The sequence below is a fragment of the Loxodonta africana genome, chromosome 21, assembly GCF_030014295.1.
Source record: "Loxodonta africana isolate mLoxAfr1 chromosome 21, mLoxAfr1.hap2, whole genome shotgun sequence".
In the NCBI taxonomy this organism is placed as follows: Eukaryota; Metazoa; Chordata; class Mammalia; order Proboscidea; family Elephantidae; genus Loxodonta; species Loxodonta africana.
In genome coordinates this window covers 48,293,095-48,316,968 of record NC_087362.1, presented here as the reverse complement: position 1 = coordinate 48,316,968, position 23,874 = coordinate 48,293,095, and the positions used below count along the sequence as shown (strand labels likewise).

The window sequence follows — 23,874 nt, the reverse complement described above, 5'->3', positions numbered from 1 at the left end:
CAAGGCAGGCATTTTTTATGGGTTAAACTAAACAATTGTTTGGTTTTAAGAAGTCTTCAGGCAATCTCTTTGATTTAAGGTTTAAAATGCCGTCTTTTTTTTGTGTGTGTGATAGCTTTACTGTAATATAATCCATATACCATAAAATTCACCCCTTTAAAATGTACAGTTCAGTGGTTTTCAGTATATTTACATGTTTGTGCAACCGTTACTGCCATCAAATTTTAGAACTTTTTTGTCGCCCCAGAAAGGAACTCCGTATTTATTAACAATCACTCTTCAAATCCCTCCAGTCCTAGGCAACCATTAATCTATTTCTGTCTGTATGGATTCGTTTGTTCTGGACATTTCATATCAGTGGACCTTTTACGACTGGCTCCTTTTCAGTTAGCATGTTTTGGGTTCATCCGTGTTGTAGCTTGTATTAGCACTTGATTCCCTTTTGATCCTGAGAAATAGTCCACCGTATAAACATAACCACGCTTTGTTTGTCCGTTTATCAGTCGATGAACATTTGGTTATTGCCACTTTAGGCTGCTGTGAGTAGTGCTGCAGTGAACGTTTGTGTACACATTTTGGTGTGGACTTTGATCTTAGGTGTATACCTCGGAGTGGACTCTCTAGATCATGTGGTAACTTAGTGCTTAACTTTTTGAAGAAATGCCCAAGCATTTTCCACAGCAGCTGCACCATTTCATGGTCCCGTCAGCAGTGTAGGAAGGTTCCAGTTTCTGCACATCTTCTTTAGCACTTGTTATTTTTTGTTTTTTTATTACGGCCATCCTAGTGGGTATAAGTGGTGACTCATTGTGGTTTTGATTTGCATTTACCTAGTGACTAATGATACTGAGCATCCTTTCATGTGCTTATTAGCATTTGTGTATCTTGTTTGGAGAAGTGTCTATTCATATCTTTTGACCATTTTTTAATTGGATTCTCTTTTTATTGTTGAGTTGTAAGAATCCTTTATGTATTCTAGACACAAGTCTCTTATCAGATGCATGATTTGCAAATACTTTCTACCATTTCATGGGTTGTCTTCTCACTTTCTCGATAGTGTCCTTTGAAGCATAAAAGTTCAAAATTTTTTTGTAATCTAGAACCCCCCATACATTATTCTAGTTTTTGTCCTTCTTTGCCTGACAACTTTATATCTGGTACATTTTACATTTTTATAGCTACATTAAATTTGCTAACCACTTAACCATTTCTTAACCACTGTCACACACTGTGTGCTGATAGCTTCTAAGTATGCTCTTTGTAGACCTGTTTGAGCATAGCCCCTTGTGCTTGGATTTCCTTCTAGTATCTCAGACCTAGCATGACTGAAATTAAACTTGTCTTCCTCCGAAACTTTCTGCCCTGTTTCTGCCACTGGCATCACCTAATTTGAAATCTAGGCTTATTTCTCCTTTTGTTTGTGTTGGTGGTTTCCAAATTGATCTTTGAAGATTGCTGTGCACTTTAATCACATCTTGGCTGTATGTAATGGGCTTCCATCCAAAATTTTGCCTGAAAAGCGTTCTGCAACTAAAAACAATTTTTAAAACTCTGCTTTGTGTCCAGTCAATAAACATATCCAGGTGTTTCTTCTCTACAAATTTCAGCTACATGGTTTTTAAGAAAAATATTTTTTAAATCTTTTTACAGAAAAATGCACAAATCCTAAAAGTACAGTTCAACAAATTCTTATAAAGTCAGCACATTTGGGAAACAACCATTCCAGTTGAGAAAGAGAATGGTACTAGCATTCTCTCTAGAAATGCTTCTTCTCAATCAGTACCCCTCCCTCCTTCCCAAAAGTAACCACTATCTTGACTTCTAACTCCAAATGCCTTTTCTGCATAATGCACGCACTTCATTAGGTAATGTAGTTGTTTGTTTATTTTTAGTATAATAAGTACCTGTGAAAGCACCACCCAGTACAAAAGTTAGGAACTTGGCAATAACCTGGATCTAATTTTTTTTTTTTTTTAATAAATAAATGGTCTTCTACCCCTTATTTCCTCTTGTCTCTTGGCCCACCAAAAGTAACATCACCCCAATTTCCATGTTCATTATTTCCATGCTTTCCTAGTTTTGTTGCATCCAGATGTATTCCTGAAAAGTATGTATAAATGTTTATACATATATATTTAAGTTGTAGTTGTATTTATGTAATGTTGTATGTAATATTTTGGAACTTACTTTTCCACTTAATTAGATATTCCTGAGATTCAGGTATATAGTGTCACACACTTGGACAGCCATCATCTAGAACATTATAGCACCCTGGAAGTCCTCATTATGCCCCTTCCAGTCACTGCTTCTTTCCTCATACCCAGATACCCAGAGGTATGTACTGTATTGACTTTAACACTGTAGCTTTGTTTTTCCTGCTTTTCAACTTTTTATAAATGGGAGTGTCATGGTACATATTCTTTTGTGTCTGGCTCCTTTTGTTCAATATGTTAGTTTCTTGTTGTTGCATGTAGGAGCGGTTCATTCTTTTTCATGCTGATTAGGATTCCATTTCATGATTATACCGTGATTTATTCACTTTGTATTGATGACATTTGGGTTGCTTCTAGTTTAAGGCCATAATAAATAATGCCCCTATTATCGTGTGTGTGTGTGTGTGTGTGTGTGTGTATGTACACATATATTGTGTGTTTGCATATGTATACATATATACCCACGCCCCCACGCATCTGTCAGTTTGTTGTACTGTGGGAGCTTGCATGTTGCTGTGATATTGGAAGCTATGCCAAAACCAAATGAAACCTGTTGCCATTGAGTCGATTCAACTCATGGTGACCCTATAGGACAGAGTAGAACTGCTGCATAGGGTTTCCAGGGAGCACCTGATGGATTCGAACTGCTGACCTTTTTGGTTAGTATCTGTACCTCTTAACTACTACACCACCAGGATTTCTAGAAGCTATGGCACCGGTATTCAAATACCAGCAAGGCCACCCATGGTGGGCAGGTCTCAGCTGAGCTTCCAGACTAAGCCAGACTTAGGAAGAAGGACCTGGTAGTCTATTTCTGAAAAGAATTAGCCAGTGAAAACCTTATGAATAGCAGCAGAACACTGATACAGTGCCGGAAGATGAGCTGCCTCCTCAAAGTAGAGTCGACTTTAATGACATGGATGGATTAAAGCTTTCAGGACCTTCATTTGCTGAGGTGGCATGACTCAAAATGAGAAGAAACAGCTACAAACATCCATTAATAATAATAAAAAATTTAGGAACATGGAATTCATGAAGTATGAATCTAGGAAAATTGGAACTCATCAAAAATAAGATGGAACACATAAACATCGATATCATAAGCATTACCAAATGGACTGGTGTTGGCCATCTTGAGTCAGACAATTATATGGTCTACTATGCTGAGAATGATAGCTTGAAGAGGAACGGCATTGCATTCATTGTCAAGAAGAACATTTCAAGATCTATCCTGAAGTACAATGCTGTCAGTGATAGGATAATATCTATATGCTTACAAGGAAGATTGGTTAATATGACTATTCAAATTTATGCACCAACCACTAAGGCCAAAGATGAAGAAATAGATTTTTACCATCTTCTGCAGTTTGAAATGGATCGAACATACAGTCAGAATGCACTGATAATTACTGGTGATTAGAATGCAAAGTTTGGAAATGAAGAAGGATTGGTAGTTGAAAATTATGGCCTTGGTGATAGAAGTGACACTGGAGATTACATGATAGAATTTTGCAAGGCCAACGACTTCTTCATTGCAAATACTTTTTTCAGCAACATAAGTGGCGACTATACACATAAAAAAAAAAAAAAATTTTTTTTTTTTTTTTCACATGGACCTCGCCAAATGGAACACACAGAAATCAAATAGACTCCATCTGTGGAAAGAGATGATGGAAAAGCCCAGTATCGTCAGTCAGAACGAGCCCAAGGGCCGGCTGTGGAATAGACTATCAGTTGCTCACATCCAAGTTCAAGTTGAAACTGAAGAAAATTAGAACAAGCCTGTGAGAGCCAAAGTACAACCTTGAATGTATCTTACTTGGATTTAGAGACCATCTCAAGAATAGATTTGAACACTAATTGACCGAATTAGTGAACACTTATGACCATTGAACACTAATGACCAAAGACCAGACGAGTTGTGGAAGGACATCATACATGAAGAAAGCAAGAGGTCATTAAAAAGACAGGAAAGAAAGAGAACACCAAAATGGATGTCAGAAGATTCTGAGACTTGCTTTTGAAGATAGAGTAGCTGAAGTGAAAGGAACATGATGAAGTAAAAGAGCTGAACAAAAGATTTCAAAGGGCAGCTCAGAAGACAAAGTATTATAGTGACCTGTGCAAAGAGCTGCAGTTAGAAAACCAAAAGGGAAGAACACACTTGCCATTTCTTAAGCTGAAATAACTGAAGAAAATATTCAAGCCTCAAGTTAAAATATTGAAGGATTCTATGGGGTAAAGTATTAAACAATGCAGGAAGCATCAAAAGCAGAAGGAATACAGAGTCACTATACCAGAAAGAATTGGTTGATGTTGAGCCATTTCAGAAGGTCATATATGATCAGGAACTGATGGTACTGAAGGAAGAAGTCCAAGCTGCACTGAAGGCATGAGCAAAAAAACAAGGCTCCGGGAATTGACGAAATAGCGATTGAGGTGTTTCAGCAAATGGATGCGGCGCAGGAAGTGCTCACTCATATGTGCTGAGAAATTTGGAAGACAGCTACCCTGGTCAACCAACTGAAAGAGACCCATATTTATGCCTATTCCCAAGAAAGTGATGCAACCAAATGCAGAAATTATCGAACATTATCATTTATATCACAAGCAAGTAAAATTTTGCTGAAGATCATTCAAAAGCAGCTATAGCAGTATATCAACAGGGAATTGCCAGAAACTCAAGCTGGATTTCGAAGAGGACTTGGAACCAGGGATATCATTGCTGATGTCAGATGGATCCTGGCTGAAAGCAGAGAATACCAGAAAGATGTTTACCTGTGTTTTACTGACTATGCAAAGGCATTCAACTGTGTGGATCATAACAAATTATGGATAACATTGCAAAGAACAGGAATTTCAGAACACTTAATTGTGCTCATGAGGAACCTGTACATAGATCAAGAGGCAGTTCTAACAGAACAAGGGGGTACTGTGTGGTTTAAAATCAGCAAAGGTACGCATCAGGGTTGTATCCTTGTACCATACTTAATTCAATCTGTATGCTGAGCACATAATCCTAGAAGTTGGATTATATGAAGAACACGGCATCAGAATTGGAGGAGGACTTATTAACAACCTGTGTTATGGAGATGATACAACCTTGCTAGCTGAAAGTGAAGAGGACTTGAAGCACTTACTGATGAAGATCAAAGACCGCAGCCTTCAGTATGGATTACACCTCAACATAAAGAAAACAAAAATCCTTGCAATTGGACCAATAAACAACATCATGGTAAATGGAGAACAGATTGAAGTTATCATGGATTTCATTTTACTGAGAACCACAATCAACACCTATGAAAGCAGAGTCAAGAAATCAAGAGACACGTTGCATTAGGCAAATCTACTGCAAAAGACCTCTTTGAAGTGTTAAAAAGCAAAGATGTCACCTTGAAGACTAAGGAGCACCTGACCCAAGCCATGGTGTTTTCAGTGGTCTCATGCGTGTGAACGCTGGATGATGAATAAGGAAGCCTGAAGAGTTGATGCCTTTGAATTGCGGTATTGGCGAAGAATATTGACCGTACCATCGACTACCAAAAGAATGAACAGACCTGTCTTGGGAGAAGTACAACCAGAATGCTCCTTAGAAGCAAGGATGGTGAGACTACGCCTCATGTACTTTGGACATATTATCAAGAGAGATCAGTCTGTGGAAAAGGACATCATGCTTGGTAAAGTAGAGGGTCAGCGAAAAAGAGAGGGACCCTCAGTGAGATGGATTGATACAGTGGCTGCAACTATGAATTCAAGTATAACAACGTTGTGAGGGTAGCGTAGGACCAGGCAGTGATTCCTTAGGTTGTATCTACAGTCACTATGAGCTGAAACCAATTTGACGGCACCTAATAATAGCAACAACAACATACACATATTTATATGTTTTCCTCTTGGATATATACTAAAGGAATTCCTTTTGATTTTTGTTTTAATTGAAACTTTTGCTGAAAGAATTGTAGATTCACATATATTTGTAGGAAATAATACGAAGATCCCTTGTACTCTTTGTCCAGTTTTATCTAGTAACATTTTGCAAAACTATAGCACAGTATCACATCCAGGATTTGACCTTGATACAGTCTTCAGAGCTTATTCAAATTTCCCCAGTTTTACTTCCGTTTGATTTTAGATAATAATATCTGAAGATGATAGAGCTCTAAAGCAGAAGCCAAGGATACCCTGGAATTTTTTTTCTTGTTCTCAGCCATCTGTATTAAGACCATATTTGGGCGCGAGGGTTTCTAACATAGGACTTTTTTGACCACTCTGATCCTCCTTGTGTCAGTGAAAAAAGCAGGTTATAAAACAGTACATATTATATGAATTCACTTTTATAAAAACACAAGATGTTTTATGTCTCACAATCTAGTACATAAAATAGTAAATAACAGAAGTTGTAAAGTAATGATTCAGTGAATGCACAGGGAAAACAATGGAATTTTATGCACCAAAATGTTAACTGTACTTTTTCTATTAATAAGACTTGTTGATTCTTTATTCTGGTTTTTTTTCCTTCAAATTTCCCACATGGCAGTGTGATTTTTACTTCTATAATTTTTTTAAAGTGTTGTGCTTTTTTTTGCTTAGTTACTTATTTACGCTTGTGATGAGAGATTGGTGAAAATGAAAGTCCTCTGTAGTTGTAGAAAGAGCTGTGTAGGAAATCATAAATTCAATCATTCCCTGAAATATCTCAAGCTGCTCATTATCCTTTTACTCTGAAAGGCAACGTAATAGTTTAGATGTGTCATAAGGAAAAAATATCTTACATAATTTAGATACATAGAGCATATTCCAGGGCAAAACTAATCATTTAATTCTAAGACAAAACTTAACCCAGCCGAATGGTTTCAGTTATACCATATTCTTTTGCAAATAACGACCCGTGTAAATAATGTGCTTGCCCGTGTAACACACAACATAGGGTGCTTATGAAAACAGCGTTGGTGGGGTTGCACAGTTGACAAAGTATAATATGTGTTGTCATGGATTGAAATGTGTCCTCCCAAAATATGCGTCAACTTGGTTAGCCCATGATTCCCACTATTGTGTGGTTGTCCTCCATTTTGTAATTGATGTAATTTTCATTTGTGTTATAAATCCTAATCTCTTCCTGTGGTTAATGAGGATTAGGGTGAGGTGTAACACCCTTACCCAGCTCACATCCCTGATCCTGTGTAAAGGGAGTTTCCCTGGGGGGTGGCCTGCACCACCTTTTATCTCTCAAGAGATGAAAGGGAAGCGAGCAGGGGCGGGGGGGGGGAGGGTAGGGACCTCATACCACCAAGAAAGCAGTGCCAGAAGCACAGTACATCCTTTGGACCTGGGGTTCCTATGCGGAGAATGTCCCAGTCCAGAGGAGATTGATAACAAGGATCTTCCACCAGAGCTGACAGAGAGAAAGCCTTTCCCTGGAGCTGACACCCTGAATTTGGACTTAAGCCTACTAGATTGTAAGAAAATAAATTTCTCTTTGTTAAAGACGTCCACTTGTGGTATTGCTGTTATAACAGCACTAGATGACTAAGATATGCATGTTATTTGTGTAAAAAATACGGTAATAACTAAGTGGAGGCTGTCTTACTCTTGCAGTCCTTGGGTGGTGCAAATAGTTAACTTGCTTAGTTGCCAACCAAAGGGTTGGAGGTTTGAGTCTACCCAGAGTCACCTTGGAAGAAAGGGCTGGTGATTTATTTCTGAAAAATCAGCCATTGAAAACCCTACGGAGCACAGTTCACCCTGTGGAGCACAATCTGACACAAATAGGGTCACCATGAGGAAAAATACTGATAAATGCTACAATGTGGATGTACCTTGAAAACATTATGCTATGTGAAAGAAGCCTGACACAAAAACATATTGAATGGTTTCATTCGTATGAAATGTCCAGAATAGGCAAATCTGTAGAGGCAGAAAATATTAGTGGTAGCCAGGAAATGGGGATAGAGGAATTTGGGAGCAACTGTTGACAGGTAGTGGTTAAGTGCTACAGCTGCTAACCAAAGGGTCGGCAGTTCGAATCCGCCAGGCGCTCCTTGGAAGCTCTATGGGGCAGTTCTACTCTGTCCTATAGGGTCGCTATGAGTTGGAATCGACTCGACGGCACTGGTTTTTGGGTTGACAGGTATGGAGTTTCTTTTTGGAGTGATGGAAATGTTCTGGAATTAGATAATGGTAATGGTTGCATAGCGTTGTGGATCGGCTAGAAAAAAAAACCACTGAGTTGTGTACTTAAAAATGGTGAATCTTAGGTCTTATCAGTTTTATCTCCAAGAAAATTACAAAAAAGAAAAATGAAGTGGTGGAAGATTTTTTTGCTGGGTATTGATTATTGAAGTTGAGGGAGCTTGGTACTTATTAAGTGGAAAAAAGTAGATTTTGATCCAGTCTTTTTCTCCTTTGTTAAATAATCAAGATTTTCTAGAAGGGGAGCAAGTCGAACATTAGGGCAAAAGGAGAAGAGAAGGGGAAAGGAAAAACATACTGGTTTGCTTTCATTGAATATCTTTTCCTTGTAGCATCCTGGTGGAGAGGAGGTTCTGCTGGAACAAGCTGGTGTAGATGCAAGTGAAAGTTTTGAAGATGTAGGCCACTCCTTTGATGCCAGAGAAATGCTAAAGCAGTACTATATTGGTGATGTCCATCCGGTAAGGACCAACTGGGCTAGGAGCACTTATGGAGATTACATTACTGAATAGCCACAGAACAGGATGGGAGAATGAATTATTATAATGGAAACCCATTCAGTCTAGACCTCAGGCTAAATTTTTTCCAAAGTTTTCCAGTCTTACTGTGCTAAGATATAGCTTCTCATTTGCAAAGCAGCACATGTAGTCTCTCTGAGAAGTTAAGGAAATTGATTTTGGATTATTATGATCAATTTATTTATTTTTGTAATACAGTTAATAACATTTCTACCTAAAATAGGGAAACCCTGGTGGCATAGTGATTAAGAGCTACGGTTGCTAACCAAAAGGTTGGCAGTTTGAATCTACTAGGCGCCCGTTGGAAACTCTGTGGGGCAGCTCTGCTCTGTGATATAGGGTTGCTATGTGGTTTGATAGTTCTTGTAAGTTTCTTGTTAACAAGAAAACTACCCCTCGGAGCAGTGACTTTTTAAAACAGACATCTTTCTAACAAGAGACTCTTGAGATATGTTCAGAGTGGGAGCCATCACCCTTCTACAGACTCTAAAGTCTCCCGGAGAATTCACTCTCAGAAAGTAGTCTCATGTTCCAAGATTAGAAACATGCACATAGCGAGAGTTAGTTCATTTGGATATGTCTTAAAATATTATTTGTTTTTCTCTTTTTAACAGAGTGACCTTAAAACTGACAACAGTAGCAAGGTAAGAAGTCATCAGTTTCACTTGCGTGTTCCAAGCGTTTATATTCCTGTTCACTGAGATAGAATTGATTTTTTAAAATGTTTTAGCAAGAGAAGTGTTTTTTTTCCCCCCCAAGCAAACATTCTATTTTTTTTCAGGAATCTGGACTCAGTAAGTATCCCAGGAGAAGCAATAGCAAAGTCTTGAACAGTAGGAAACATTTCATTAATGCTTCTCCTTGCTAAAAAAAATGAAACCCTAAAACTGTGCGGTGTATGGTTTTGAAAGAAATTAGTTTATAGGTTCCGTTGTAGAAAAGTATCTCTTACAGTGCATAGAATAGGTGATAATAATTGCTTCAGTGTTGGAAAAAGAATTGGAAAGTTGATTTTCTCTTATAAGTTATCGTCTTTCTCTTTAATTTTAATGAAATTGTAGACTGAAATAATTGACTAGAACAGGCATTTTTATCCCTGTCTCCCAAATTTAATTTTTTTTATCCTGTAGGCTCATATAGACCCACACCCTTTTCATATACTCAATAATAGAGCAAAAACAAAAGGTTAAGTATTTGAAGACTTTAATATGCATTACATTACTTACCAGGAAGAAAACATGAAAGCCTTTCTGACTCCCACCAGCTGGCTGATTCGTTTCCCTTGTTCCCTTATTATTTTCCTTGACTTCTGCCCTTCAGATAGCTATTTCTATTCCTTATAATTTAAAGGGACAGAAGCTTTGGTACTACCTAGAATATCATGTAAGTGATGTTCCCTCCGTTTTCCTTCTACCTTCTTGCTTTTCTTTCCTATTGAGCCAGCATTACTGAACAGATTTGATAGAGCAATTAAAGTTGGCCTGGACACACGAATTCTTTCAGCTCAGGAGATTGCTTGACAGTGTCTGCCATCTGTTGCTTTGCAATCCAGACAATCCAGAGTGTTTGTGTAAATTAACGCTCATGCTTGCTACACTCTGCTACTCTGAACTATTGACTGCCTTACAAAAGGGGGATGAAATGCTTCTTTAATTGCTTTGTAAGCTCTGTTGGCTTGTTTGTGCTCCCCTCCTGACACATGTAGTATTCATTCTTGAGTCCCCAGTTCTATTCTGTTAAGGTAAAACATGAACTAAGCGTGGCCTCGTGTAGTGTATCGGACCTGCCGAAAAACTTCACTCTTAGAGGTCAGCGTTGGATTCAAAGGGTTTTGCCGTTTGTGCAAGAGGTGCATCTTGTGTCTAGGAAACGTAATCCATTTCTGCATGTAACCGTGAGAGAAGCCTTTATATTAAAACCAGAGAAAAAATGTTTTTGTAATTATGATATCTAGAAGTCTGCAAATTGCTTTTTGTTGCACGTCATCATTGGTGGTATAGTAGATAGTTAAGACCATTCTTAGGAATGAAGGGCACTGTATGTCAAATTCTTTTCCTTGTACCACCTATACTAGAATCCCTTGGCCTGTTTTTTGAAATGTGTTATTTCCTGGGCTTTCACTGATGTTGATCGAGAAACTCTGGAGGTGAGACTGCAGAATTTGCCTTTTAAGTAGCCCGTATATAAATAAGTAGGTGCCCCAGCACTAAACTTTTTAGAATACTAATCAGAGCTCGGCTGCTAACCAAAAGGTCGGCAGTTCAAATCCACTAGCCACTCCTTGGAAACCTTATGGGACAGTTGCACTCTGTCCTGTAGGGTCGCTATGAGTCGGAATCGACTCCACAGCACATAACAACATAACAATCGGATACTGAATGCCCATCTTTTTCATTTGAAAACTTAAAGAATTTTGATTCTCTTCTGTGGAAAGCACTGTCTGCCTTATATAGGTCAAAGAATTAGAGATGTGTCTCAGCTGAATTAAAACTCTTGATGCAATGATAAAGAACAATGGTGAATCCACAAAACATCTCAACAACATGGATGAATCTGGAGGGCATTATGCCGAATGAAATAAGTCAATCCCAAATATCGTATGAGACTGCTATTATAAAAACCCTAGGAAAGGTTTACACACAGAAAAAAACAATCTTCGATGGTTACGAGGGAGGGGAAATCACTAACTAGACAGTAGACAAGTTAACTTTGGTGAAGGGAAAGACAACACATAATATAGAGAAGGGCAGCACAACTTGACCAAGGCAAAGTCGTGGAAGCTTCCTAGACATATCCAGACACTTTGAGGGACCTAGTTACAGGGGCTGGGGGTTGGGGACGATGGTCTCGGGACATCTAGGTCAACTGGCATAACATAGTTCATAAAGAAAATGTCCTACATCCTTCTTTGCTGAGTAGCACCTGGGGTCTTAAAAGCTTGCAAGCGGCCATCTAAAATACATCTGTTGATCCCATCATGTTTGGAGCAAAGGAGAATGAAGAAAACCAAAGACACAAGGAAAATATTAGTCCAAAGGGCTAATGGACCACATGAACTACAGCCTTCACCAGCCTGAGCTCAGAACTAGATGGTGCCCAGCTACCACCACTGACGGCTCTGACAGAGATCTGGATAGTGGGAGAAAAATTCAGAACAAAATTCACATTCACAAAAAAAAGACCAAACTTTCTGATCTGACAGAGACTGTAGGAACCCCTGAGACTATGGCCACCAGACACCCTGATAACTCAAAACTGAAGCCATTCCAGAAGTCCACCTTTCAGCCAAACGTTAGACAGACCTACAAAACAAACAGTAACACACCTGAGGAACGTTTTAGTCAACTATATGAGACCAAATGGGCAACACCTGCCCAAAAACAAAGATGAGAACACAGGAAGGGACAGGAAAGCTGGACAAATGGACACAGAGAACCCAAAGTGGAAAGGGAAAGAGGGAGAGTACTGATACAGCACGAGGATTACAACCAGTGTCACAAAAGAATTTGTATATAGATTTTTCAATGAAAAACTAATTTACACTGTAAACTTTCACCTAAAACACAATAAAATAAAACAAAACAAAAAATACTGTTGAGTGTTGGACTTTCTGTGCGATATACAGAAAAAGAAACCCTTTAGTAATTCAGTAATAATTTAGAAGTCTTTTTAAATGTAGTTTAGCCCCTGCTTTTAGGTTAAACATTGACTAAAGGCAGCATTTTTATCGTGGCCAAACAACATGTCTCCACTAAGAGTCTGGTTATTATGTGTTTCCAATCACACTGCTGTACTTAAGGCGGTTCAGGCAAAGAAAGCCTTTTGGAAATTTTTCAAGACCACCTACATAAGTTCTCACAGAGCTGTGATTTCAGTTCTAGGAAGAAATTCTTGATTCATCAGATTTATTTCTTACAGAAGTTTAAAATAAGCACTTCCAGGTCTAGGATATAGTTATTTCTTCTTCATTTTTCTATGTCTGGTTTAAACATTCAGCATCAAGAAATGGAAGTCAAGTTCATTTCATTAATCATTTTCCTTTCTCTTGGTTAAGGGTGTCTGTGCCTCTGTGAAGACGTCATTTTTAAGCCTAACTAAGAGGTGTCTTTTGCCTTATGGTACATGTTTTTTCATTTCCCTTTTCCTCTCCCTTCTACTTCTTCAGTTCTCCTCTCCCACCTCCACAACCCCGTGTCTCTTCCACAACCTCCCTCTCCACCTCCCTGAAAAAAACACAACATTGCTCTTCCAGAGTTCAACTCAGGAACCATTTCCCAGTTTTTTAGAAACCACTTTTCATGTTGTAACATTACCTGTGTTCATGTAGAACGCAGGTAAATAATCGATGGTCACCTTTGTTTTATTGTTAGATGGATAATACAGAATTAAAAAACTTTTTGCCTTAGAACATTTCCCAAGGATCACGCAACCATCAGACCAGCAATGGAGGACTAGAACAAACTGCAGCCCCTTAGAGGAAGAATTGCTGTACTGACAGAAAATAACAGTCAAAAAGGGTCCTGGTATTGGTAAACTGGAAGATTTGGCTCTTAATGTAAAGACCTTTTTTGACCCAGTGTGGAGAAGTAGGTTTAATGAAGCAGCTCCAGGACTTACATTCTTATGTTATTTAATAGAGGGTCTACATGAAGCATTGGCAAGTACAGGAGTCAAGATCAGATCTGCTTATATATCTACAGGTGAAAATGGGGAACTGTCAAAGGAACAGCTTCGTTTTACCCCAAATGCTGGGACCCCTCCAAACTACTGCCCTTGATTGCTCTTGAAGTAGCATCAATTTATAAATTTGGTTGTGATGTGTTATTTGGAGTTGTTTTTGGATCTTCAGCAGAAATTCGTAGTGATGTGGAACAAGTTCAAAAGAGGTACAGCACCTTTATGGTATCTATCAGGAAGGACAAGTACAAGGATGCAGCCAATTTACTAGTAGTTTATCCAGCTGGGCTAGTTTTAGATTGGATCAATTGACAATTGTGGGTTGGATCACTTGTCCATAATTTAGTTAGCACTGACTTTGGGTCTCCCAAGAAAGAGATGGAACGAGTGTGCATGGTGGCCAGTTACACACAAATGACAACATGTAATACTATTGGTAGATACTTACAGCAGTGCATGGATGGAACCATTGCACCAAGACCTGTTGTCCATGAAATTCCTGCATTTATAGAATCCTGAAAGAATGTCAAGGCCAGGCCTGGTAACTTCTTTGAGTACAGTGGAGCTATTCAACACTGCTGTCTCCGAACAAGCCCAAGAGACAGAAAGGGCCACACGAACCAGAGACTACATCATCCTGAGACCAGAAGAACTAGATGGTACCCAGCTACAACCGATGACTGCTCTGACAGGGAACACAACAGAGAACCCCTGAGGGAGCAGGAGAGCAGTAGGATGCAGACCCCAAATTCTCATAAAAAGACCAGACTTAATGGTCTGACTGAGACTAGAAGGACCCCAGTGATCATGGCCCCAGACCTTCTGTTGGCCCAGGACAGGAACCATTCCCGAAGCCAACTCTTCAGACATGGATTGGATTGGACAATGGGCTGGAAAGGGATGCTGGTGAGGAGTGAGCTTCTTGGATCCTGTGGACACTTGAGACTATGTTGGCATCTCCTGCCTGGAGGGGAGATGAGAGGGTGGAGGGGGTTAGAAGCTGGTGAAATGGACACAAAAAGAGTGGAGGGGAGAGAGCAGGCTGTCTCATTAGGGGGAGAGTAATTGGGAGTGTGTAAAAACAAGGTGTAAATGGGTTTTTGTGTGAGAGACTGACTTGATTTGTAAATCTTCACTTAAAGCACAATAAAAGTTATAAAAAAAAAAATGTATTGGTTGGGTAATATACAATGTAAGTAGTAAAATAAATAGTCCAAAAAGTATACTATAAAAAAAGGCTCCCTTTCACCCCCAACCCTCAGTCTCTGGTTCCCTTTCCCTGGAGGTAGTCAGTTAACACTTTTCTTGTTTACCCTCCCCAGATGATTCTATGCATATGTAAGTATAAATGTATAAATATAAATACATATCTATACTATGTCTTTCTTAAAAAAAAAATTTCATAAGTACTGTTTTGCTCCTTTTCTTTTTACTTTAACATTTTACCTTTGTGATTGTTCCTTATCATTCATGAAGATCTTCATTCTTTTTCATAAATATTTAGGATTCCATAGACAGAAGTTTTGAGGTGATGGCATTTGCTGTAACAATTTCTTTTTAATTGTAGTGTAGATGAAAGTTTACAGAACAAACTAGTTTCTCATTAAACAGTATACATATTGTTTTATGATCTTGGTTAACAACCCCACGACATGTCAACGCTCTCTCTTCTCTACCTTGGGTTCCCTGTTACCAGCTTTCCTGTCCCCTCCTGCCTTTTCATCCTTGCCCCTGGGCTGGTGTGCCCCTTTAGTCTTCTTTTATTTTATGGGCCTGTCTAATCTTTGGCTGAAGGGTGAATCTCGGGAGTGACTTCATTACTGAGCTAAAAGGGTGTACGGGGGCTATACTCTCTGGGTTTCTCCACTCTCTGTCGGGTCAGTAAGTCTACAATAGAATTTTTTAAAAAACAAATAAGATTGTCTCCATAAGGGCTTAACATGTATTTTAAACTTCATTTTTAAACTTCGGAAGTTTCACTTTTGAAACCTGGTAAATTTCAAGTATGTTAGCAGCAACTTGTAAGCTGTATTTAAAAGGAGGTACATTTTTCCTCCAGATATTACTGACTTCTATTATACGTACAATTTTCTGTTACACACACATACATAACGTACAGTTTACCTTCTCTTTTATGGAAAGGAACTTAAAAGAATATATAGTTTATAATTCCGTACTATAGTTTGCAGCATTAAACTAAAAATTTACTTTTAAGGATTATTTAATCTTCCTGTCATACCTGTAATTTATTAAAATTTAAAGTGGTGGTGCAGGTGTTCTTTAAATGAGTAGTGATGGCTGTTTACCAAAGAGCTTGTCTGATTGTTTCATTTTATACCATTTTTGTCTAATATTTGTATTTTTTAATATGATATTTTGAAATACAGAATGTAATGGCAAAATCACCCTTGAAATACAATACACTGTTTGCTGAAAGATCTCAAGGCTTAATGTCCTCTCTTTGTAAAGCTCTATTTAGAAATGATGTGTAGTTTTACAAAAGCTAGGGCAAGGTAACACCCTTTTCAAATCAGCCCTCCAATGTTGTAACAAATTATTCACTTCTTAGGTCCCAGTAGAGACAATTCTGTGAATGTTTTAGTGTTATTCTTCAGTGAAATATCATATGTCTCATACTGAGTTCTTGAGATGTTGTCATTAGATGCTGTGGAGTTGCTTCTAACACATAGGGACTGTATGCACAACAGAATGGAATGCTGCCCGGTCCTGCGCCATCCTCACAATTGTTGCTATGCTCAAGCCCATTGTTGCAGCCACTGTGTCAGTCCATCTCATTGAGGGTCTTCCTCTTCTTTGCTGACCTCTGCTTTACCAAGCGTGATTTCCCTGTCCAGGGACTGATGCCTCCTGACAACATGTCCAAAGTATGTGAGACACAGACTCACCATCCTTGGCTCCAAGGAGCATCCTGGTTGTACTTCTTCCAAGACAGATTTGATTGTTCTTTTGGCAGTCCATGGTATATTCGATATTCTTTGCCAACACAATTCAAAGATGTCACTTCTTTTTTGATCTTCCTTATTAGTTGTCCAGCTTTCACATGCATATGAAGCAACTGAAACACCATGGCTTAGGTTAGGCACGCCTTAGTCCTCAAGGTGACATCTTTGCCTTTTAACCCTTTAAAGAGATCTCTTGCAGCCAATTTGCCCAATACAATGCATCTTTTGATTTCTTTACTGCAGCTTCCATGTGTGTTGATTGTGGATCCAAGTAAAATGAAATCCTTGATGACCTCAATCTTTTCCTCATTTATCATGATGTTGCTTATTAGTCCAATTGTGAAGATTTTTGTTTTCTTTATGTTGAGACGTAATCCATACTGAAGGCTGTGGTCTTTGATCTTCATCAGTAAATGCTTCAAGTCCTCTTCACTTTTAGCAAGGAAGGTTGTGTCATCTGTGTAATGCAGGTTGTTAATGAGTCTTTCTCCAGTCCTGATGCCCCGTTCTTCTTCGTATAGTCCATCTTCTTGGATTATTTGCTCAGCATACGGATTAAATAGGTATGGTGAAAGAATACAACCCTGATGCACACCTTTCCTGACTTTAAACCAATCAGTATCCCTTTGTTCTGTTCGACCAACTGCATCTGGATCCATGTACAGGTTCCTCATGAGCACAATTAAGTATTCTAGAATTCCCATTCTCCGCAATGTTATCCATAATTTGTTGTGATCCACACAGTTGAATGCCTTAGCATAGTCAATAAGACACAGGTCAACATCTTTCTGGTATTCTCTGCTTTCAGTCAGGATCCATCTGACATTAGCAATGATATCCCTGGTTCCAAGTCCTCTTCTAAATATGGCTTGAACTTCTGGCTATTCCCTGTCGATATACTACTATCGCCCCTTTTGAATGATCTTCAGCAAAATTTTGCTTGCGTGTGATATTAACGATATTGTTTGATAATTTCTGCTTTTGGTTGGATCACCTTTCTTGGGAATAGGCATAAATGCAGATCTTTTCCAGTCGGTTAGCCAGATAGCTGTCTTCCAGTTTCTTGAAATAGTTGTATAGAAATTTGTTTCAGAGGGTATTTTTCATCTTTGAATTTTGCCCTTATAATTTTTTTTTGTTCGTGACTAGGCTGATGAAGAATAAATACTTTGCAAGGCCGCAGTTATTAAACTGCAGAGATCATTACGTATTCTCACCCAGAATGAGCAACTTGTATATTTTAATATACTAGAGCTTCACGAGAAAACTATACCACTTGAGAATGTCATAGTTGAGACTATAAAATCTTGTACCTTCATTATACTAATTCATTTAGTGGTAGTTCATGTTATAAGGTCTACTGTATAATGGGGAAAAGTCCTCTTCAGTCCTGTTTGAAGCCAAAAGTTACCATGTTGTTTTTCATAAATTATTGGTCACTAAAAAAAAAAAAAAAAAAATTTTTTTTTTTTTATAGATGCCACAGTGTTCTAAATAAAAAGCTGTGAACACTCTACAAGGCTACCCAAATACCCATTAAATTTGCCAGAGGTATCCTGTGGCTCAAATTCCACTTCTTCCCATTTGAAATACTTGGGATCGTCTTGGAATAGCAAACATCCAATTTAGGAATAAAACATAACCTCCTTACATAGCGTATATGTATCTCTTATTTAAACCTTTGAAAGTCTCAATATGAGCTATTTTAGCTGAAAGTATATTTATAATGCCCTGTTTTAATGCACCATAATCATGATTCTAGGTTCCTACATTTGTGTCCTGGTTAGAGTACACATTCCTCAAATGTGTGTTCTTCTGCCATGTTTTCTCATAAACAGAGTTCATGGTGAAATCCATCCCCACTGACCCGTAAATGCTACCCCTCCATGTCATTGCCAGTTATGACCTTTCTTTGTCATTCTCTCAAGAGGGTCAATATGTAGGGTGCAGTGCCTCTCAAAAGAGTATCTGGGAGAACACACCTTTATGTACCTGGTGTAAGACAGAAAAATCTGTACGTGGCAGTGCTCCTTCAGTCTTCCTACGTGTGGGAGAATGATACTTCCTTCTCTCCAACCTTTAGCAGATGGCCCTTGGAGATTTTGCTAAAATGCCCTCAGGTTAGAAAGTTGTGTTGAATTAGTTGAATATGGCTTTGGAATTCAAGTTCATCTAGTCTAATTCTTTTATTTTACCAGCAAAGAAACTGATTTGTTATCGAGCTTGAAAGTGTTAGACATAATTTCAGTTGTGAGCAGCTTTACAAAAAGGTCACTGAGGCATTGTGAAATACTTCCTTTTAGTATACAAAGGCCATGTTTAGTATTTATATGTATATAAATATATCTATTTTTTTATTTTATGGGAAAATTAAAGCCTTAACAAAGCTAGAGCTTAGGAACCAGTTTTGTTTTATTTAAACCATTTCTTCTAGTTTTGAGCTAAAATCAGAGTAGCCTTATAGCAATTTCATTGTTTACAAGTGCATTTCCAAACTCCTTGCATATTAATTACTTGGTAGAGCTTATGCTAACAAAACTCTGGATGTGGTCTGCTCTCTTGTAACAAAAATCAGACTTTGTAATTACTATTTTCCATGCCTAAGATTTTTTTAAGATTGGGGGCCATCACTGTTTTGTTGACCAAAAATCTTGCATGTAAATTGAAATTTGGGCAAAAACATAACCAGCCAGATATACCTGAATACCCAAAGGGATAAATTAAAAGTCAGTCATAAACTATAGGAATTTCACTTAAGCATCCATTAGATGAAGTGGCAGAGCTTTGGAGTAGAGATGAGGATTGGGGAACCGTTTGTAGAGGGAACGGAAGGGGTGGTGGTGAAGGATGGTTATGTGTTAATAGGACTTTTTAATTTTGTGAAGTTAAAAATAACTTATTTGGCTTCTTTCCAAGCTTGGCTGAGGGACTTGGCTCATAAGGAGCAGTGCCTTAAACAACTCTTCCGTTATAGTTGATTAAAAGTGGGGTCACTGTAGTTTGGCAGTTACTTGGCTGTCAGTATCCTAAAGGAAGCATATACTTTTTTCTTTGCTCTGCTGTGTTAGGCAAGTTGATCTTTTTGCCTCCAGAGATAATCTTAAAGCAGGGGCACTTTGCGGAATTCTTAGCTTGAAAAACACCATATATATTTATTATTATTTATTAGAAACTGTATTAACAATTTCAGCATATTATGGTCTTGATTGTCTCTGTGCTCTCTCTCTCCTCCTCCTCTCAGTTGCTTACTACATTATTTACTCTAGTTAGCACACATCCAGGGCTCTTGATAGGAAAAGAGTCTAAAAGCTTTGAAATTTAGAGAATCCATTTATATGAACAATATGGTTTTTAATATAATTGTAGATTGAAAACCATAATACCTATATTACTCCTTAATGCTCTCATGTAAGCCTTTCAAATTATCCTGGTTTTATTGATAGTAACTACATTTTTTTAATTCTATGAATCACTGGTATATATGTGTATAAAGCATAAAAATGCTAACATTTTCTTGGTGAAATTCAATATTTTTATGACTGTTATAATGGAGTATTTTAAAAAAAAGGCAACATTATAAATTAATTTGAGGCATGTAGCATCACTTCTATTACCACCCTCCCGAATCTGTAAGAAACACTTACTGAATTTCTCAAAGGTTGACCTGCAACACATTTTAATTAGCTTGATTCATACTATTCTAGCAGAAATGTCCCAGATAGCATAATAAAAGTTTCTAAGAACTAGAGTGGTATATTAGTATGGTCTATTCAAAACCTTGTGTTAGAAGTTTTACTTGCCTATAGCTCATTTCTTTCAGGATTTGGGCATGTATTCATTTGCATGGGAATGTTTTGGATATATGAAATTAAAAAATTTATTTCACAGACTGCTCTGAAGTCTGTATGGTTTCTAGAAATTCATGAAGATTATTGAAATTTGTGGTTAATCAGAGTTAATGTACTATGTTCATATCCTGGCATACATCTACATATTGGCAAAGGTGATATTTTGGGCAGCAGTAACCTATTTAATTGGTTACTGTCCTCTGGCAGTAGGTTAGCAGGCCTTTTGTACTATACAGCTAATTAATGGAAATAATAACTTTGATATTTACTTAAAGTGAGTGAAAAAATTTTAATAACAGGTTTATTAAGATATAATTCACATACCATACAATTGACCTGTTTAAAATGTACAAATCAACAGCTTTTGGTGTATTCACAGAGTTGTGCAACCATTACCAAAATCAATTTTAGAACATTTTTATGATCCCAAAAAGAAACCCCCTACCCATTAGCAGTCACTTTTCATTGTACCTTCCCTGAAGCAACCACTAGTCTTCTTTCTGCCTCTATAGCTTTGCCTCTTCAGGATAGTTTATATACAATAAATGTAATTATATAATGTGTGGACTTCTATGACTGGCTTCTTTCACTTAACATAATGTTTTCAAGGTTCATCCATGGTTTAGCATATATTGGTACAAATATTGCCCAAATTTTGTTTTGTTATTTTCTTTAATTTCATTCCCTTTTTCATTGTAAAATAAGCCCTAAGATCCTTAATCATAATTATTATGATCTCAAGGAGTAAACCAATTCATTATGTAAGCCATAAAACAGTTATCTACATAGTCTGTTAACATTTTGCAATTGATCTATATGTGTCATAGAAGAGGCTTTTTTTTTTTTTTTTAATATATTTTCAGAAGATGTGATCTCAGTTACTGCCATTGGCAAGCCCAGCTGAACCAGGCATAGCCTTGTGACTTCGTATTAGTCCATTTCAATATCATTTGTATTATTAGCATTTTTTTTTTTTTTTTACATCTAAAAAAGTTTGGGTCATTTCTTTTATGTTTTCATTAGTGGCTCTTCACCAGGGTGTACCATTATATTGTCAGAAGTAATATTCCCAGTCCACCCATTGCTTATGGATTCATAGACATCAAAATGCATAAAAGATGGGAGCTCTGTTACCAGCTGTAGAATTTATATGGATATTCAAGAAGATTTATATAAACTGTTAATCTTCCTTTTTGTTTTTTTCTTATTTTTTAATATATGCATCTTCTTCAGGACACTCCGAAAAATAATATGTGCAAAAGGTATAGTATCCCTTTATCAAACTTCCTTATGCTCTACATAATGTCTGGCAAGAGTTTCTTCCATAAATATACATGTGTAACAACTTAAATGTACAGTTTGACAGCTAATTTCTTTTTTTGGCCAAAGTTGTTGCAAATTCAGTAGTGCCTTGACAATAGTGAAATTAATTTTTACAACTTCAACCATTTTGAATAATCTTAAGGTTCATGCCTCGAGTAATTTTTAAATCATGTTATGACATAAATTGGAATCACACTCAGTGAGAGGCGAGTGTGCATGGACAAGTAACTGTTAAACGAAGCTAGTCAAGCACCTGGTCTCTGCAGCTCAGTCCAGCTGTGCAACTTCCAGTTAAAACTTAATCTAATTTAATCCTCACAACAACTCTGTAACGTAGATGCTGTTATTATATTTTACAGAAGAAGAAAATTATGTATTACAGCCATATTCAAGCATTTGGGTTTTCTCAAAGGTTTACTTAAAATACATCTCTTGCAGTAGTATTAGTAAAACAATAGTATTAACTCTTGAAGATATTAATTGCCATCCCTTAAGTGTCTCTGGAGTCCTGGGGTGGCACAGATGGTTCAGTGCTCAACTGCTAACTGAAATGTTGGCAGTTCAAACTCACACAGAGGTGCCTCAGAAGAAAAGCCTGGCAGTCTGCTTCTGAAAGGTCACAGCCTTGAAAACCCTATGGAATGCAATTCCACTCTGCAACATGAGTTGATGAGTCAGAATCAACTCATTAACACCTGTTTATTGTTTGTTTGTTTTTTGAAATGTCTACTTGAGATGACTGTGAAATCCTTGGCTTGTAAAAGATCTTTATAGAGATTATGTAGACCATCTGTTCTAACTTCTCTGGGGTCTTTTTTCAGGCATTTTAGAGAAAGAAATTTTTTCCCCCCATAAAAATATGGGGTCTTTTTTTATTTGAGGTGATGGACAGAGCATAAAAAATGCAAACCTAAAGGGAACTAGTAAGTTGAACTTTCTTAATATTAAGGATTTCTGCTCAGTCAAATATTCCATAAAGAATTTGAAAATACAAGCCACAAGCTTGCAATATATTTATGCTGCACAGAAAACTCATTTAAGAATTCTTAGGCAGAGCATATAAAGAGTATCTGCAAATTGATTTAAAAAAAAAAAAACTCAGAGGCAAGCTGTTATATATGTATTTGCCACACAGAAAAAGTAGGATATGAAAAAAAGACTTAAAGAGGTATTTTACCGAAGAAACACAAATATAAGCATATGAAAAAAGGTATAATCTCATTAGTCAGCAGAGAAATGCTAATTAAAATACAGATTGGCGAAAATAAAAAAAAAGTTGAAATAATTGGAGTTGAAAGTGGATCACCAAGACTCTTACGCTCTCCTAGCAGAGAATAATAAAAAAGACCTGTTGCTGTCAAGTCGATTCCAACTCATAGCGACCCTGTAGGATAGAGTAGACCTGCCACATAGAGTTTCCAAGGAGCACCTGGTGGATTTGAACTGCCGACCTTTTGGTTAGGCAGTCGTAGCACTTAACCACTATGCCAACAGGGTTTCCAGCAGAGAATATAAATTGGTACAGTTACTTTGGAAAACAGTTTGACCTGCTCCAGCAAATTTGACCATATAAATAACTTTTGACTCAGCAGTTCCATTCGTAGGGATATACGCAACAGGAATGTGATACATGTACAAGAAGCTTATATAAAAATATTCATGGCATCATTATTCTGTATATTCAGAAACGAAACAACCCAAATATCAATTCATTTATTAATTAAATGAGTATGTAAACTCTGGCATATTCATACAGTGGAATACACAGAGTAATAAAAATAAGTGAATCACAACTACACGCACTAACCTAGATGAACCTCCAAGAGTTCAGTCTTGTAGCCAGGAAGTTATTGTTGAGCCTAAATCTCCTTTGGTGCATTATAAATGCATTTCCCCTTCCTAGTCTCAGTGGAAATTAAGTATTATGAAGGGTTATGAAGACTGGTGGTCAACCATTCCCAGTCAACTTGTAAGTAGTCTTTTATACTGAGTAATTTAATTTCTCTTTAGTGTTTTCTCAAGGATGGTACTTTTGAACTCTTTAGTTTTTTTTTTTTGTGGTGGTTTTCCAAGAGGTTTGAATTCATTCGTCTTATGGAGAAATTACTTCAGAGTGCTCATGTGCCATGTTGTTGTTATATAT

The 23,874-nt window shown here is 37.5% G+C and overlaps 1 protein-coding gene across 1 annotated transcript in view; it reads left to right on the top strand.

The window, feature by feature from the left end:
• LOC100662406 (cytochrome b5 type B) overlaps positions 1 to 23,874 on the top strand; it is a 39,168-nt gene that overhangs the window by 12,792 nt on the left and 2,502 nt on the right. Inside the window, exons 2-4 of the mRNA XM_003417051.4 lie at positions 8,735 to 8,863; positions 9,535 to 9,564; positions 21,642 to 21,670. Of these exons, the coding sequence (XP_003417099.1) occupies positions 8,735 to 8,863; positions 9,535 to 9,564; positions 21,642 to 21,670 (188 nt within the window). The remainder of the gene's footprint in view (positions 1 to 8,734; positions 8,864 to 9,534; positions 9,565 to 21,641; positions 21,671 to 23,874) is intronic.